This window comes from Plectrocnemia conspersa, unplaced genomic scaffold (genome assembly GCF_051122295.1).
Source record: "Plectrocnemia conspersa isolate PC_06_02 unplaced genomic scaffold, ASM5112229v1 ptg000011l, whole genome shotgun sequence".
Taxonomy (NCBI): Eukaryota; Metazoa; Arthropoda; class Insecta; order Trichoptera; family Polycentropodidae; genus Plectrocnemia; species Plectrocnemia conspersa.
In genome coordinates this window covers 2,455,338-2,470,848 of record NW_028277175.1, presented here as the reverse complement: position 1 = coordinate 2,470,848, position 15,511 = coordinate 2,455,338, and the positions used below count along the sequence as shown (strand labels likewise).

Below are 15,511 nucleotides of genomic sequence, written 5' to 3'. Positions count from 1 at the left end.
ACAATGTTACCGCAGAATTGATACGCAGACATATTTAGACCTGTAGTCCGATCGTACAACTATGAACACTTACCGTTAAGCCGCGACGAACCGAACGTCGACGTTCGATTGCGCCAATTGAACAACTTTAAAGGACATATTTAATATTTGCCGACGACGTGAACTCCGAAAATACATAATAAATAACTTATAAATATTTAACAAATATGACTCAATTTCATTATATGTATACATAATTTATTTATTCAAAACACAAACGATATTGTGCCGTTAAACATATACATATATATATATGAAGTTTAGCAAAAAATAAATAAATCAACACTTTTTCATATTACGTGTAAAATTTTGTCAATTGTTTTTTTCATGCTACATCCGTCCGCATACATTGCTCGCAATTATTATTATAATTTGTTGATGAGTAACAATGATTTCGCTAATAGTCTCGAGGGCGGTGTCTGAGTGGTGTTACGACAATGGAGGTGGTGGCGATGTCTAAAGGCGGAGACTTAGTATAGTCGACACATGGACGAAAGCGATGTGGTGGGACGCTAGGAAGATGCGCTTCCATTTGCTAATTCATAAAACAGCACGTAAGCCTCGTTCGACACCACGTTCTTCGGCGATATTGGTGACACTCTGAAACAAAAAAAATAATATCAAATTTAGTTTTTATGAGAGATTGATCTTAACCCTTCCGTGCCTGTGGGGTCTATTGACTCCCCCAACTTTTTGGTTTTTCTCAAATAACTTATTTAATATAAATCCTATTTGTCGCAAACTTTTTGTATTTGTCAAAAGTAGTTTAAAGAATAAATATTAAAAATAATCATTGTACTTTATTATCTCCAATCGCGAGAAAAAAATAAAATCAACTCTAATCGGTACTGTCGCCGTGTGATTTGTATACCTGAGTCAGTTTTTAGAGAAATTCGCCTTCTAAGAATTTCGCGCGGCGCCCCCTCCACGCGGTTCCTTCAACGCTTTATCGCAAACTACACCGCTACCCAAAAAAACATACAGTACGAATTGAACTGCCAAATTCGATCGTTATTATTTTATTTCTCGCGTTACTTTTGAAATTGTAAAATAGCTGATCGGTTTGTAACTGACGAAGAGTTGCTAAGAATTTTGCAAGATTCTGACGAGAGTGGTAGCGAATACGATACATTTCAAAAAATACATTTCTCCCGTAAATCGTATCGAAGTTGAAGCGTTTATAGGTATCCTATTACCTTCTGGAGGATTGAATGGGGGTAAAATACAGTTCAAAGAATTATGGACAACAAACGAACTGTCCAAACAATATTTTTATTCAGCGGTCATGTCTAGAGATAGATTTTCAGTGCTCCGATTTGATGATCGTTTGACCAGAGAAGATATTTTTTAATAAATGCTTTATTGTACTCACGTGTACATAATCACAATTTATAGTTTATTTTTCCGAGCAGCTGCAGGTTATTTCTTATATGTATTCATATAATATTTATTACAATTTGCCAAAGTAACTGTGGCTACATACTCATTTACATATACATGCATAACGTTCACCAAATTTAATCGATTTGAATGATTCGCTAGGCAATTCCTTCAATTTTTATAGCCGCAAAATGAAATGAAAATGCGGGAAATATTTCGCCCTCTAACTGTTGGCAAGGACACGCATGCCAATGTAAAAGGGTTAATTTAGAAATGAAGTAAAATTACAGAAAATAAAAAATACGATGTACATATATAAAAAGTACAAGACACTAAAAATGTATCTTACCATTAACCATTAGATAATAATGGATTACTGAGAATTTAAAGATTGTCAGATTAGTAAGATTATATTGTATTTTTTTCTATCCTGTTATAAGGAAATCATAACATATTTTTTTTGAGTAAATATTATCTCCCGTCAGATATTACTGGCTCACTGGAAGTACCGAATCTCAGAAATGGCACATTTTTTTAGAAAATGGTAATTTTTTCGAGTTATTATTTTTAAATTATTAGCACGATACACATAAAAACTTATGGATAAGAATTGAGTTTGCCTGGAAGATTTCCCATTACGGTGGAGAAAATTACAATGGTGAGTGAATATTTGATTGCAATTGAATTATATATCAATAAACTCGTATTAGCAAAAATGTCATTTCTCACTTTTGTAGATAATCATTAGCACAAAATATCACAATCCGAAAGAAAGGTGTGCTTGAAAAAAGTTTTTACAAATTTGAAATTAATATAAAATGTTAATATATATGTATAAAATAAACATATTTTTTAGTGTTACACTTGAATTTTTTTGTGTTTATAAAATAAATGTGTTTTATTTTTTCAAATTCTTATTTTAATTTCAAAATAGTATTTATATATTGACTTTTTTGTATATTAACAACATAAATGTTGCAACAATTTTTTATTTCAAAAATTGAAATAATAAATAAATGAAATACTTGTTTATTTTTTTGGGTTACTCCGTAGTTTTATGTACCGAGCGCGCGGCAGTCACTCGTATACCTGCAAAGCTAGTCTGCAGCGAAATCTCGGCGTTTACGTCGTCACTTATGCGTCGTAATGATTAATTAAAAAATCCTAAATATTGACCAGATGATGAAGCTTATCATGAATAACAAATTTTATACTTAGAATTATCCATTTTTAAATAAATTTGATAAAGAATTCATCAATATTTTGACTTGAAATGTTTGGGGGAGTTGAGCGACCCCATCGGATGTCATTTTTCATTTCGAGGCACCGTGACGTATGGGTTAAATCGTTTATATTACACATCGTCAAAAATGATCTAATTTAAATATAGAATAATTGTAAATATGTCTTACAATTACAGTATTTATTTATTTATTAATATATTAAAAAATCTTCCATTACAACATGACAGACATGAGTCCAATGTGTTACAACCATGTTAACACAATCAACAACTTCTAAATAAATAATAAGACACCAGACTAAGATCAACATCTGTAAATCAGTGCCTAGCTAATATAAGCAAGATTAATAAAATCAAGAAAAACAGAATCTGTAATAATCGATTTATATTAAAAATTGAGAAACACTAGGCTTCATATAGGATTCGAATCAAAGTATTACTCACTGACTTACACTATTGGTCTATCGTACTGGTAGATATAATGTATGAACACAGGGGTGTCATTTAAGCTATTTTCAAGTGGGGGAAAAGTTGGCCAATTAAGATTCATAGTATATCCCTTTTTAGAATCCACGTCAAAAGCATTTTCCAGTGTTCATATTAAGACTTTTTATAGCAATATTACAATTTTCAATGAGTGAGAATCGAATGAAGCACATCTAAATCAAATTTTGAACAATAGGAGGGCGCAAAAAAAAATAATTATCACTTCTCAGAAGTCAAAAATCCACGTCAAAAGCAATAAAATCGTGTCTGCGTAAAATCGCGACTTTGCCGACACGACTTTGTTTTTGACGTGAATTTTTTACTTCTGAGAAGTGATAATTCTTTTTTGCGCCCTCATATTGGTCAAAATTCAGTTAAGATGTGCTTCTCTTAATTCTGAAAAAAAACTTTATTTTGACCAATAGGAGAAATTTGACCAATAAGAGAATTTTGACCAATATTAATTCAATTTTTATAGTAATATTACAAATTAAATGAGGAACATATAAACCGAATTTTGTCCAATAGAAGGGCGATAACACAATAATTATTGAAGCTTGCAAAACGTCCGTTTGCTGTTTAAACCCAAACCTAACCGAATGAAAGTTCTAAAATTAATTGTAGTTTTTAAGAACTTTTAAGTCCAAAATAGAAACTAAGCTAACTCAACTATCAGAAGAAAATAAGCAGAAAAAGTACAGACAGACGTCATATTTGACATATTGCTCCACAGTTGGTCTGCACTTTGATATCACATTGTTTTAAAAATATGATAGCTCTCCTTGCCAATATTAATATGGGCTCTAATATAATAGGGCTGATCAAAGTACATTCAAACAGAATTTTGGCCAATAGGAGGGCGCAAAAACAATTATCACTTCTCAGAAGTTACAAAGTCACGTCAAAAGCAATAAAATCGTGTCGGTAATGAGTGTTCCCACTGCAATGGTGACGGCATGATTTTATTGCTTTTTGTTGTAGATTTTTGACTTCTGAGAAGGGATAATTGCTTTTTTGCGTTCTTCTATAGGGCAAAATTCGGTTTAGATATGCTTCATTCGATTCTCACTTATTGTAAGTCGTAATATTGTTATAAAAAAATGCTAATAAAATTTTCAATCCCTCACTTTTGAAGTAGTGCAATATATTTTCACAACGGATGTATTTAAAAAAATCGCTAATGCAAATTTTAATATTATAAAACGCAAAAGAACATATGATCAAAACAAACCTGGAATCGTTATATTCGTGCCACTCTCCATTGTACGGATGTTTACAATAAGCTGTGTAATGTCCAGAATACGTCGTGCCTGAAATCATATCATAAGATAAAATACAAAACATATACATACATAAATCAATTGATTCGTTCATACCTGAATGATTGCTGACCGCGTACAGGTTGTAAATGGCCGACTGTGGTGGAGGACCGCGTGCCCCCGGCGAAGCGCTCGCAGCGAGCGGTGTCATATCCAAGCCCACCAGCGGGAACTCTACAGTCACGTTAAGTTTTCCGCGGAATCGCTCAGTCGGCGAGAACCTCTTCAAATGCAACACCAACACACGCGGGAACTTTTGTACTGTGAACCATTTTAGGCACTTTCGTCTAACTTGACATTTGGAGCAAGTCTGAAAAAGAGGTACGTTCGTCTTAATAAACTGAATACATAGATCTTTAGATACGATTAAAAATATACACACAGGCTTTTCGTCTCCGTCCAATTCTTCTTCTTTAACAAAATGAGAGAGGCACTGCGACAATTTTAATTGACCAGTCCGACTAGGAATTGGTAAACTGGAAGAAAATACGCGTTATTTAAAAGATAGTCGATACAAAATAACAATGTAAAAGTATATAATACCTAAGATCCCAGAAGGGGTCGAACGTAACGCTTGTATGAGAGCAATGCGTACAGCGTAACGAAGATTTCAACTGTCCTACAAATATATCACCGACTTTACTGTCTTCCGATCTCAAATATCTCTGCCATGCTTCTTCTGATTTTTGCGCATCACTAAAAAAACATCGATATTAGCTTAAGCTTTATATAACTGACAATGTTTACATACCTTAAATTTTCGTCAATTTCTGTTAAAATTGGTTTTGGTTTAATTGTCACTCTGTTAACATCTTCGTGTAAGCCTTCGAGTAAATATCTCAAGAATTCCTGGAATAAGCAATTAAAATTATAATATGAAAGTGATACAAGAAAATCAATAATATACCTGAGCATCTTGCTGACTGTATCCCATGAATCGTGGGGCAAATCTTTGAATCTGAGCCTTCAATGAAGTTGTATTAACGACACCGTCTTTCTCGTCAGCTTTCCATAGCTCTGTGATGACAGTTGAGAATGCTAAGCAATAAAAAAAATAGTTTGCATGATTAAAATCCTGCCGCAAAAGCTAAAGTAGCATTGTACATATCAGAAATAGTTTTGTTAACATCAGAAGCAGAAAATGTATAACTGTTTTGACCTAAACGCTCATAATCTTATGCTTTGCACTCGTTATTTCACACTATGCAATTGTGATCACACTTTGTACTCGAATCTTTGCTTTTTTGTTAATATAACTCACAACTAGGTTTTTTGGGTTTATACAATAATTTTCTAATACGAATATCGCCCGTGGACGTGTTTTGCAGACGTTTATTTGGAAGTTTTGAGAATATATGTCTTGCAATAAGTAATAACTTATTATTAATTAGCCTTAACCAACAACTATTTTTTCGTTTCCTCGCAGATAGAAAAAATTATGTAAACAATGAAAATTTGCTGAAATAGCGATTATTCATTTATTTAAAAAATATTTTTACACATAAAAACGGTTTCGTGCAGAAGAGTGTCAACCAGGGCTGTGGAGTCGTTAAAAAAAAACACGACTCCGACTCCGACTCCGATTCCAATATTTACCAATAACACGACTCCACTCCGACTCCGACTCCAACTCCGACTCCGACTCAAAAAAGTTTAATTTTATCAGTTATTTTTGGTGTTTTTCTACACGTTTTATATGCATACACTATACACATTCATTATTACGCAATTAAAATTTCATAATTTAAAAAAATACATTTTATATAAAAAATGTTCGGGGTCGCTCATTTTTCACGACTCCGACTCCGACTCCAACTCCGGCCAAAACACCACGACTCCACGACTCCAACTCCGACTCCGACTCCGACTCCACAGCCCTGGTGTCAACCCTAAACGCGCATTATTTAAACGGGGCGCTAGAATTCTAAAGGTTAAAAATCATAATTAATAAATTAAATACAAGAAAATAAAGAATATTAAATATTTTGGGATAAAAATTGTTATTAAAATTACCGCAAATGCCAAAAGAACTAAAAATGTGGGATTATTTCATGCAACGCACGGATTTAAAAAATTTCTGTAAATATAATTTATAGAAATTATTAAAAAATTATTAAAGAAAATACTGCATCTAAGCAATTCAAAACTATTGACGATTTCGTTGTAAATATATCTTTGGAAGAAATTCTTTCCGAAATGGCTGCTTTTGATATTATATTGATTAGAGCAATTACAAAATCTAGTCCTTTATCTTCTAATTTCAATCAAAAAAGATTGAAATTAGAAGATAAAGGAAAGCCAACAAATTCGACGAGCATGAAAATGCGAGAAAATATTTAAATATCAATGTACGTGGAAACGATGATGAAACAATTATCTTGGTTCATTAAGAATTTTTAACTCTAGTTCAGCTACTCAGTTACTTGATAAAGTAGAACACCATTTAAGCTTACTTAATACAGATTTAAAAAAATGTAATGATCAAGTTTAGAAAAATATCTCTCGTACTTTTTAACCTATGTTTGAATCACACTACACTTATTCGTTTGCGATGTACTTTACAAGAAAACAAGTTCTAGCATACAAAATAAACATAACAATGAGGCGATAATGAAAATGATGATGATATTGATGCTGTGGAGGATTTTTCTTTCTGTATTAATGACGAAAGTGAAGAAATTTGAATTTACAAATTCATATGCTTCAATATATAATTCAAAGGTGTTCGTACAATTGTTAAATACAATACAATTGTTACAGTCGACCCTCCTATAGCGTAGAGATTGGGACTTCGTTATAGGGGGGACTAGGCAAAAAAAAACTATACATAAAAATTTGAGGTTAGGTTCTTTCTAGAAAATAGAAATTTGAGTGAAGAGTTGTTAATGACAATGGAGACTCGAATAAATGGTCGAAAAAATATAGAATTATGCCTTCAAAGAAAGTACTTATGTTTGCAAAAGATTTAATAAAAAAATATTTGATGAAGAAAATGATAAAATTAAATAGTACAACTGCAGAACAATATTCATTTTAAAATGATCCCAGACCAAACAGTTATTGACAATGGAAGAATAACTCAATCAAATATTAAAATAATCAAGAATTTGCTTTATTTTCAGATACAAAAAAGTACTGAATATTTGGGAAAATTACAATTAGCCTTAATGGTAATAAAATCAGATTATTTTAAAAGCCATCTATGTCAAAAAGTTCACATGGATTCGGTAAATCTATTCGAAACAAAAAAAATCGGTATATTAGATGTGAAAATATAGAGCAAGAAAATGCTGACCCTATTAATATAATATATTCCCTATTTTTTTATAGTAAAAAATATGCCTTTGAATCAGGGATGTTATTCGGGGGGAGGGGGGCAGGTGGAGGCACTCCCTCTTTTTTTGACATAATACGTTAATGTAAATATAAAATTTAGAATTTTTTTATTACTAATATTAACTTAACCTAACCTAACAGTATAAATAATAATAATGATAATCGTCTTCTATACATATATTATATAAATAAATAAGATTCTAGGAAAGTTCACTGAATGGAAAATTCAATTGAACGTCAGTGATTTATTTATTAAAAATCATGAAACATCATTCTTACCGCCAGATACATATGAATTCCTCTTTTTAATATTTCCGTAGCTATTGAACCAATTTCAATCAAATTTAAAATGAAGTTGATTATTAACTATTAAGATTAAAAATTGTGAAGATCATAAAAAAGCTACAACTTTAAAATTAAATCAAGACAATATTATTAGGAAGTAGAATTTGCTCAAAAGATGATTTACAGTAGTTTAGGTTTGCCTAATTCTGTCGATATTTAAACTGATAAAGTGTCCTTATAAAAATGATTAATATAAATTTTGTGCATCGTCGGCTCTCTTGAACCTGGGAATGTGTGGAGTTAAAAAATGTTTTCTATATACAGTAGTCTATTTGAGAGCCCGTTACTTTATGTGTGAGCGAGCCAAAGGGAGGATATCTCACGGTACGCACCTGATTCGTACTTACGTATTGCAAAAAATGTACGAGTATTTTTCAGTCCCCCCAACTACACGCACTCAAATAGCACGTTCCTAATTTACCGTGTTTTTGGGTGGTCTACTGTAATAATGTAGTACATTGCAATAATTATCAATATAAATAAATAATTTTCCTAAATTTAAAAATAATTAAAATAAAATTGTAAGAATACAATATAATAAATAAAAATTAAATTAAATAAGCAAATTAATTTAAAATAAAATACATATTAAATTAATATAATAATGAATTAATTTAATCCTAGATATTGAGATTTAAAAGATATTCAATATTAATAATAAATTGTTATTCATGTAAAAAAATCACGTATTCCAAATAAGCATGAATTTTCTAAAGATACTAGAAAATTGAAATTTTTTTTATAATCTTAACAATTTTTAATCTTATAATGATAATAATATTTTCTTCAATACTTTTTACTTGAATGCGTGTTTGAGATTACATTTTACTATTTAAAAATATTCATAAATACAAATCTGAAATGCAATATCATAATACATACAATGAATGGATAATTTACATAAAACATAAATATATTTTCGTCAAAAACATTTAATTACTTTATTATAGTACAAAATTTGCCCAAACGCTTTAAAAACTACAACGAGAAAAGTTTGAAAGATGGTCCAATTTGTCTTTATGTTAAAAAAACTGGAACTCCTCAAAAATTTTAAGTAAAATAATCGATTTAAACTAGCAGTAATTTTATATGATCTGCTTTTATCTATATATACCAATGTGTTCTATTATCAGGAAGAAATAATATTATTGTTTATTCAAATATTGTACATTGCATTATAATAAGGGAATTTTTAAGATTAGATTTTGCCAAACAATTTAATAAAGGAAATTTGATCAAATAGTTTACAGAATTATGAATTAAAAAAAATAAGGCGTTCTGTAAAATCAGTGAACTTTCCATTCGAAAAATTGCGGGGGTCGGTAAATTTTCTATTCGAGAAATTTACCAGTCGGTGAACTTTCTGTATACCATAAATAATATCATCTGAACTTAGTAGCATTAAAAATATTTGATTTTATTAATTATTTAATAAGATACATAGATTTAATAATACTAAAAATAGAGACATGTTAAAGATAGTTAGGTATAAAAAAGTGAGTACGGACAGGGGAAAATTGTATAGAAGTGTGAATTTGTATAATAATATTCCTAGAACAATCCATAAAAAATATGAATTAAAAAATAAATTATAATATTAAATTATTTTTTATTTGTATGTTTTGATCATATTTGTTTAGTGTATAAGCAATTAGCTAAATAAATAATAAATTGAAGTTCCTTTAACAAAAAAAAGTATGCTGCACATTCGGTGGTTTGGCTTTGATTTTCCGCACAGATACCCTCTTGTCTTAGAAGGAACATTGGTCACAACCACCAATAAACGTTAAAAGACTCATTAAAATGGTCATAAAAATAATTGATTTATGGCCCTCGAATTTACTCAGAATCCGAGGTTTTGACGACAAAACAAACAAAAAATAGGAGTTTTGTGTAACCCCACAATGTCCATTAACGGTATTTACTAATAGTACCAAAGTACTTGCATCAAACTGTTGGACCCTACTTGAACAAAAAATTAAGCTTCGGTACCGAATATCTACACCGTGCTAATTTGCACATTCCAAGCTATGCTGATTTTTAATCCACTGCAAGCTCTAAAAAATAAAATCCCACACGTAACTTGACTACAGAATTACCACTATGCTTCCAATTTAAAATATTAGTTGTACAGTCTGACAAAATCTGTATTAGATAAAAACAAAGAGTCTGGTTCTACTCTGAATAATTTACATTGGTCAAAGGATCGATAGCTGGAAGAAACGTTTTACTTCCTTCCCATTCTTCAAGACCGACTTGAAATAACGATAAGTATGATACTAGTTCTGATGTTTTCAATACTATTTCTAATCCATAAGACTCAGTTTCATACCTTTGATTAGAGCACCTTTCATGCAACTGAGCGTCGTGTTGATGTGTGGAGCGAACGCATCCGGAGTGCCGCAATATTCCAACAACGGCTTCGTGTTCGATAAACATTGCACAACACTGTTCATGAAGCACGTGTTTCCTATGTTTCTAAGGCCGTTGAGTCCTGAAAAAACATTAAAGCGACTATGAGCATAAGTATATTTACAACACAACTATAAACAATTTGCTTACCACTAGTCTTGGTGAATTGTTCTCCGCTGGGCTGAGGCGATTTTGAATCGACCGATCTCCGCCGACTGGTCGTCAGGGTTCCGCACGGAGAGGTACTATTGCTGTTGTTTAAAGTCACGCTGGACGAAGCGGATAGTGTATTTACCGGAGACGTACTCTTCGCCGTTGCCAAAGAGTCCTTTGCGTTGCAAAATAAAACAATAAAGAGCAAATCAATCCGAGTCCGATTAATTAAATATAATATCAAATCAATATAAAGAAATTATTGAACGAGTAAAAATCAAAGGATCACATTAAATAAGCAATACGTGCACATGAACAGAATATTTTTTAACACGTACGTGTAACGTAATATTCGCAACACCACGTGCTAATAAATAGTCCATTTAACCGAATTAAAGAATGTCATCCATGTTGTTATTTTTTGTGTACTGTTGATTCACAACAATACTTCGTCACCATAGCGACGATAGGTCAAATACATTCAAGATATGTTAATGAAACATTTAAGGAATTGTAGCCAAAAAGATTTGTTATAAAAATATGTACATATATAAACAGTTAAGTATCTCTTCACTCAATCAATCAATCTATCAATCAATCAAAAGTCACACGTTTTTTTATATATATTATATATACAATGCAACAATAAAGTCGCACGATTCACGAACATTGTATAAAAACACTAATCGAACGATGTTTCTCAATATAATCCTCTCCCACGAGTGGCTTACGATGAGTCGGGACTGATTCTCCATACAGTCGCCGATTTGACACGTCAATACGAAATGAACTTATCCACATGGAATCTTATCAGTCAACCGAATTATCGCCAAAGATACAGAGTTAAAAAACTGACCGCAGACGTCAGAAGCTAACACTTTTCTAAATCGTTTTCTAATTAGCGACGGTAAACAGTAATTATGCAGCATAACCTATTGTGTTATTTACGTTCACTTCGATACTAACCGCAGGATAGATTGATGTGCCATTTCTTTCGTCGCACGGAGCAGCGGCGCTTAGTTTGTAATTTCGACGCGGGGAACTCTTAATCAAGTCTAAAATGTTGAGAGCCGCTTTAACAATCAGTTTTGGGTGTGATTTGATTAGTCGGATTGAATGTGCGATTTGACAGTTACTATGCAGAATATATTACGAGAAAAAGTTTCAATGTAAAGGAAATGTAATCATTTTCAAGGTCTGATTTGTTGATTGGAACATTCTACTAAGATAATTCAAAGTTTAAATTCTACAAACAAAGTGTGAGGATAATCTATTTTTGAATATGGTAAACCATTATTTTTTAACTAAAATTTACTGAATTCAATCAACTTCAAAATTGAGCTTCATAAAAAAAATCTACTACGTTAAGCAAAACTTTGCAGATGGTACAATCTGGTCATTTTGAGACACCAATTATAATCTAATTTAAGAACTAAAACTGAAGATTTTAAATTTATGGAATTTAAATTCATATATGTATATGCAAGTAAGTGAAATTTTAAATATAATACTTTTTTGATATTTATTATTGATCAGACTTTTACAGAATTGTAATTATATTGTAGAATTAAGAAATGCGAAGATAATGTAATAAAAATTATATTTAAGTATAATATAATAGCTGTCTTCACATCTCTCCATAAAAATGCAATTAACAAAAAAAATTAACTCTGCTTTCTAAAAAAATATATTATCAATAGATAAAAAATGTCTAGAATAATATTATTAATAATAAGAGACAGATTGAAAATAAAAACAAAGAAATTTCGGCTGTTTTTTTTTAATGTTTTATGCATCTCGCCGGCGTTATACAAGCGAGCGTGACGATTGGAAATTTCGGCGGATTAGGACCACTTAAAAATGCACCTTTTCAATGAAGCTAAAAAATGACAGTCAGTGTCCATATAAATATAAAGGGACGATTTTTATTAAGATTCATAGTATTTCCCTATTTAGAATCCACGTTTAAAGCAATAAAATCGTGCCGTCTCCATCGCAGTGGAAACGCTCGGTTATCTAAAGTTTATATTAAGACTTTTTATAACAATATTGTGACTTACAATGAGTGAGAATCGAATGAAGCATATCAAAACAGAATTTTGCTCAATAGGAGAGCGCAAAAAACAATTATCACTTTTCAGAAGTCAAAAATCCACGTCAAAAGCAATAAATTCGTATCGGCGCAATCGCAGTGGGAACGCTCGTTACCGAGCGTCCCCACTTCTACGGCGCCGCCACGATTTTATTGCTTTTGACGTGAATTTTTGACTTCTGGGAAGTGATAATTGTTTTTGCGCCCTCATATTGAGCAAAATTCGATTTGAATTCACTTTAACCATTACTCTCATATCAAAAGTATTTCATATTATATTTTTAAAACATAGTGTAATATAAATGTAGACCAACTATGAAGCAATATGTGAGATGCGACATACGTCTGTACTTTTTTCCTCGCTTATTTTGTCTTAAGAAATGAATTGAGTTTGTATTTTAGACTTGATCTAATGAAAGTTGGGTTTGGTTAATTTGTGTAGGTTAGGTTTGGGTTTGAACAGCAAATGAACGTTTCGCAACCCTCTAATTGAGTTTCATAGACATTTTAGAGCAGCATTTAATTTAGTAGCAGCTATCAGTTCAATCATATTTTCGCTAGTAGAAATATATATCTAAAACAACACATTCACTGTAACATTATATGTAAATGTATATATTACTATTTACTAGCACCTGCCATAAAAATTATATTTTCTGGTAAAAATTTATATCTACCAGTGAAAATTTATTCCGATATAATTTCACTGAAATGACATGTTTAAAAAATATTTTCGGGATTGTTTTTTTCTATTTTCTTTGGGAGATAATCCGGGAACTTTTGATTTAGAATTAGAAATGTCATTTCAGTTGTTTCAACTTTTTTAATTTTTCGATCTCATTAAGATTTATGGTATTAATTTAATTAAATGGACAAATTCAAATGACGTCCCTGGATTACAGCGTTGCCAAAGCTCCAGCTGTTTGAAAATAGTCATTACGTAAAATATTTTTTTATTAGAAAAGAAACAAAAGAACAATATAGTCGAGAGTAGAGAAGAGTCAAAAACAGCCTCTATATATAAAAGAGCATATAAACGTGGATAGTGTGCTTACGACACTGGAACTTCCACAAGTCAAACATTGATTTTTATACTACTTCGCTTCCGACTTGGAAAACATGATAGATTTAACGAACTAGTACCGAGTGGAGCTACGCCGAGTTTCCACCGAGGAAGCAGCCGCTTTCCATACATAGTTTCACATATTATGTATTTTCTTAAATATCAAAAAGTCAAGAAAATAATATTCCTCTTTGTTCATTTTAGTGCTCAAAATAAGAACGTTTTTTTTATAACAGTTTTATTTGAGCAGGTTCAGCTCTAGTTGAAAAAATGAAGAATTGATTTCTGCAGATTGGAAAATTTCTATTTTGAGCTGAAAGATTATATGTATGCAAGAAAGTCAATGTGGAAAAAGATTACAATTTAAAACCTCAACTTTTTGTACTTGATATGAATTGTTTATACCTTTAGGGTTTGTGGTGCTTCTGAGGCCCGCAAGGAAACCGCAGAATACAGCTACCACCGGCAGCAGGTAAAATAAGGTCGAAATAGTAAACAGAAACATGCAAGTCGAGTTTGGAATCCAGCATAAGACCTGGATTTGAGTCCAGAAGGCATGGATGGTTGGGGGGAGCAGGAGAAAAACAAGCGGGAAATTGTTTGTCGCCGACTGGCGTCGAATTTTATTTCTGGAAGATTCTCGGGCGCGGGGCGAGGGACGGTGCGAAGCAGGCCTATAATTAAACCGTGCATCGGGTTCGGAATTCGACGGGGACAGAACGGTTCCCCGAACCACGACAGGAGCGACCACGTGGCGGCGGCCGACTAAGGCGTCGTCTTCTCCGGTTACCTCATAAAGGTAAAAAAGTTGAGGGGTTCGAAAGGAGTGACCGGAAGAGAGATGGCCGAGGGTTTTCCAGGGGATCCGAATGCAGCTCTTCAGCACGTGGCGAGCGTTGGCCGCGTTCCCGTCCACGCGGTTCCAAAAACGGACCAGAACCGAAATGACTCGCGAGAACTCTCGATGACTAATCTGAGAAATATAGTGAGTGAGAAATTGTCTGAAACGCAGATTTTCATTCATCAAGAAGATTGGAGCGATTTGCTTTTAAATGCTCCACATTTCGAAATAAAACTGCGCAGAAAGCTATTTATGCAGCAGCTTCCATTTTGGCATCATGTTATCGAAAGTATTAGATATAGACTTTCGGAAGTGCTTGTTAATTGATCTGAAGGTGGTGTTTGATTATCAACACAGATTAGCGGCTCAACTGACACAAATCACCAATTTTACGATTCTGGCAATGACCCTGATTTAGAGCATAGTTTGAATATTCAAATGTTTTATTCTATAAGCAAACCAGATTCTTCCAATAATCTTCCAAAAAAATATTTTTCGGAAATACGTTAGTTGTATGGAGGACAATTGTCATTTATTTACCTTGTTAAAATAAAATGACCAGACGTCTTCCACAAAACTTTTGTCCTTCTTGAACAAAAAATTCTGAAATGAGCTTTTTTAGTTTCCGCAGCTTTATCTTTCTCAAACAATTTTTTTCAGATGGCCTTTAAACAAAAAAATGTAAAATTTTTAAAATGATAGTTTTTTAGCTTTTGTAGCAATTTGTTCTTCTTTACTTTCATCGAAAAAAAATCCGAAATGACCTTTTTTTATGCCCCATGACAATTTGTCCTTCTTTCTC

The 15,511-nt window shown here is 32.1% G+C and overlaps 1 protein-coding gene across 10 annotated transcripts in view; it reads right to left on the bottom strand.

The window, feature by feature from the left end:
• Nucleotides 1-215: 215 nt before the first annotated feature.
• Usp2 (Ubiquitin specific protease 2) overlaps nucleotides 216-15,511 on the bottom strand; it is a 35,447-nt gene continuing 20,151 nt past the window's right edge. For all 10 annotated transcript variants that reach the window (XM_088197465.1, XM_088197461.1, XM_088197464.1 and 7 more), the window contains 9 exons: nucleotides 10,711-10,888; nucleotides 10,481-10,642; nucleotides 5,375-5,505; nucleotides 5,219-5,316; nucleotides 5,011-5,163; nucleotides 4,850-4,943; nucleotides 4,525-4,777; nucleotides 4,380-4,458; nucleotides 216-639 (listed from right to left, as the gene is read on the bottom strand). In XM_088197465.1, the coding sequence (XP_088053591.1) occupies nucleotides 552-639; nucleotides 4,380-4,458; nucleotides 4,525-4,777; nucleotides 4,850-4,943; nucleotides 5,011-5,163; nucleotides 5,219-5,316; nucleotides 5,375-5,505; nucleotides 10,481-10,642; nucleotides 10,711-10,888 (1,236 nt within the window). In that variant the 3' untranslated portion in view covers nucleotides 216-551. The remainder of the gene's footprint in view (nucleotides 640-4,379; nucleotides 4,459-4,524; nucleotides 4,778-4,849; nucleotides 4,944-5,010; nucleotides 5,164-5,218; nucleotides 5,317-5,374; nucleotides 5,506-10,480; nucleotides 10,643-10,710; nucleotides 10,889-15,511) is intronic.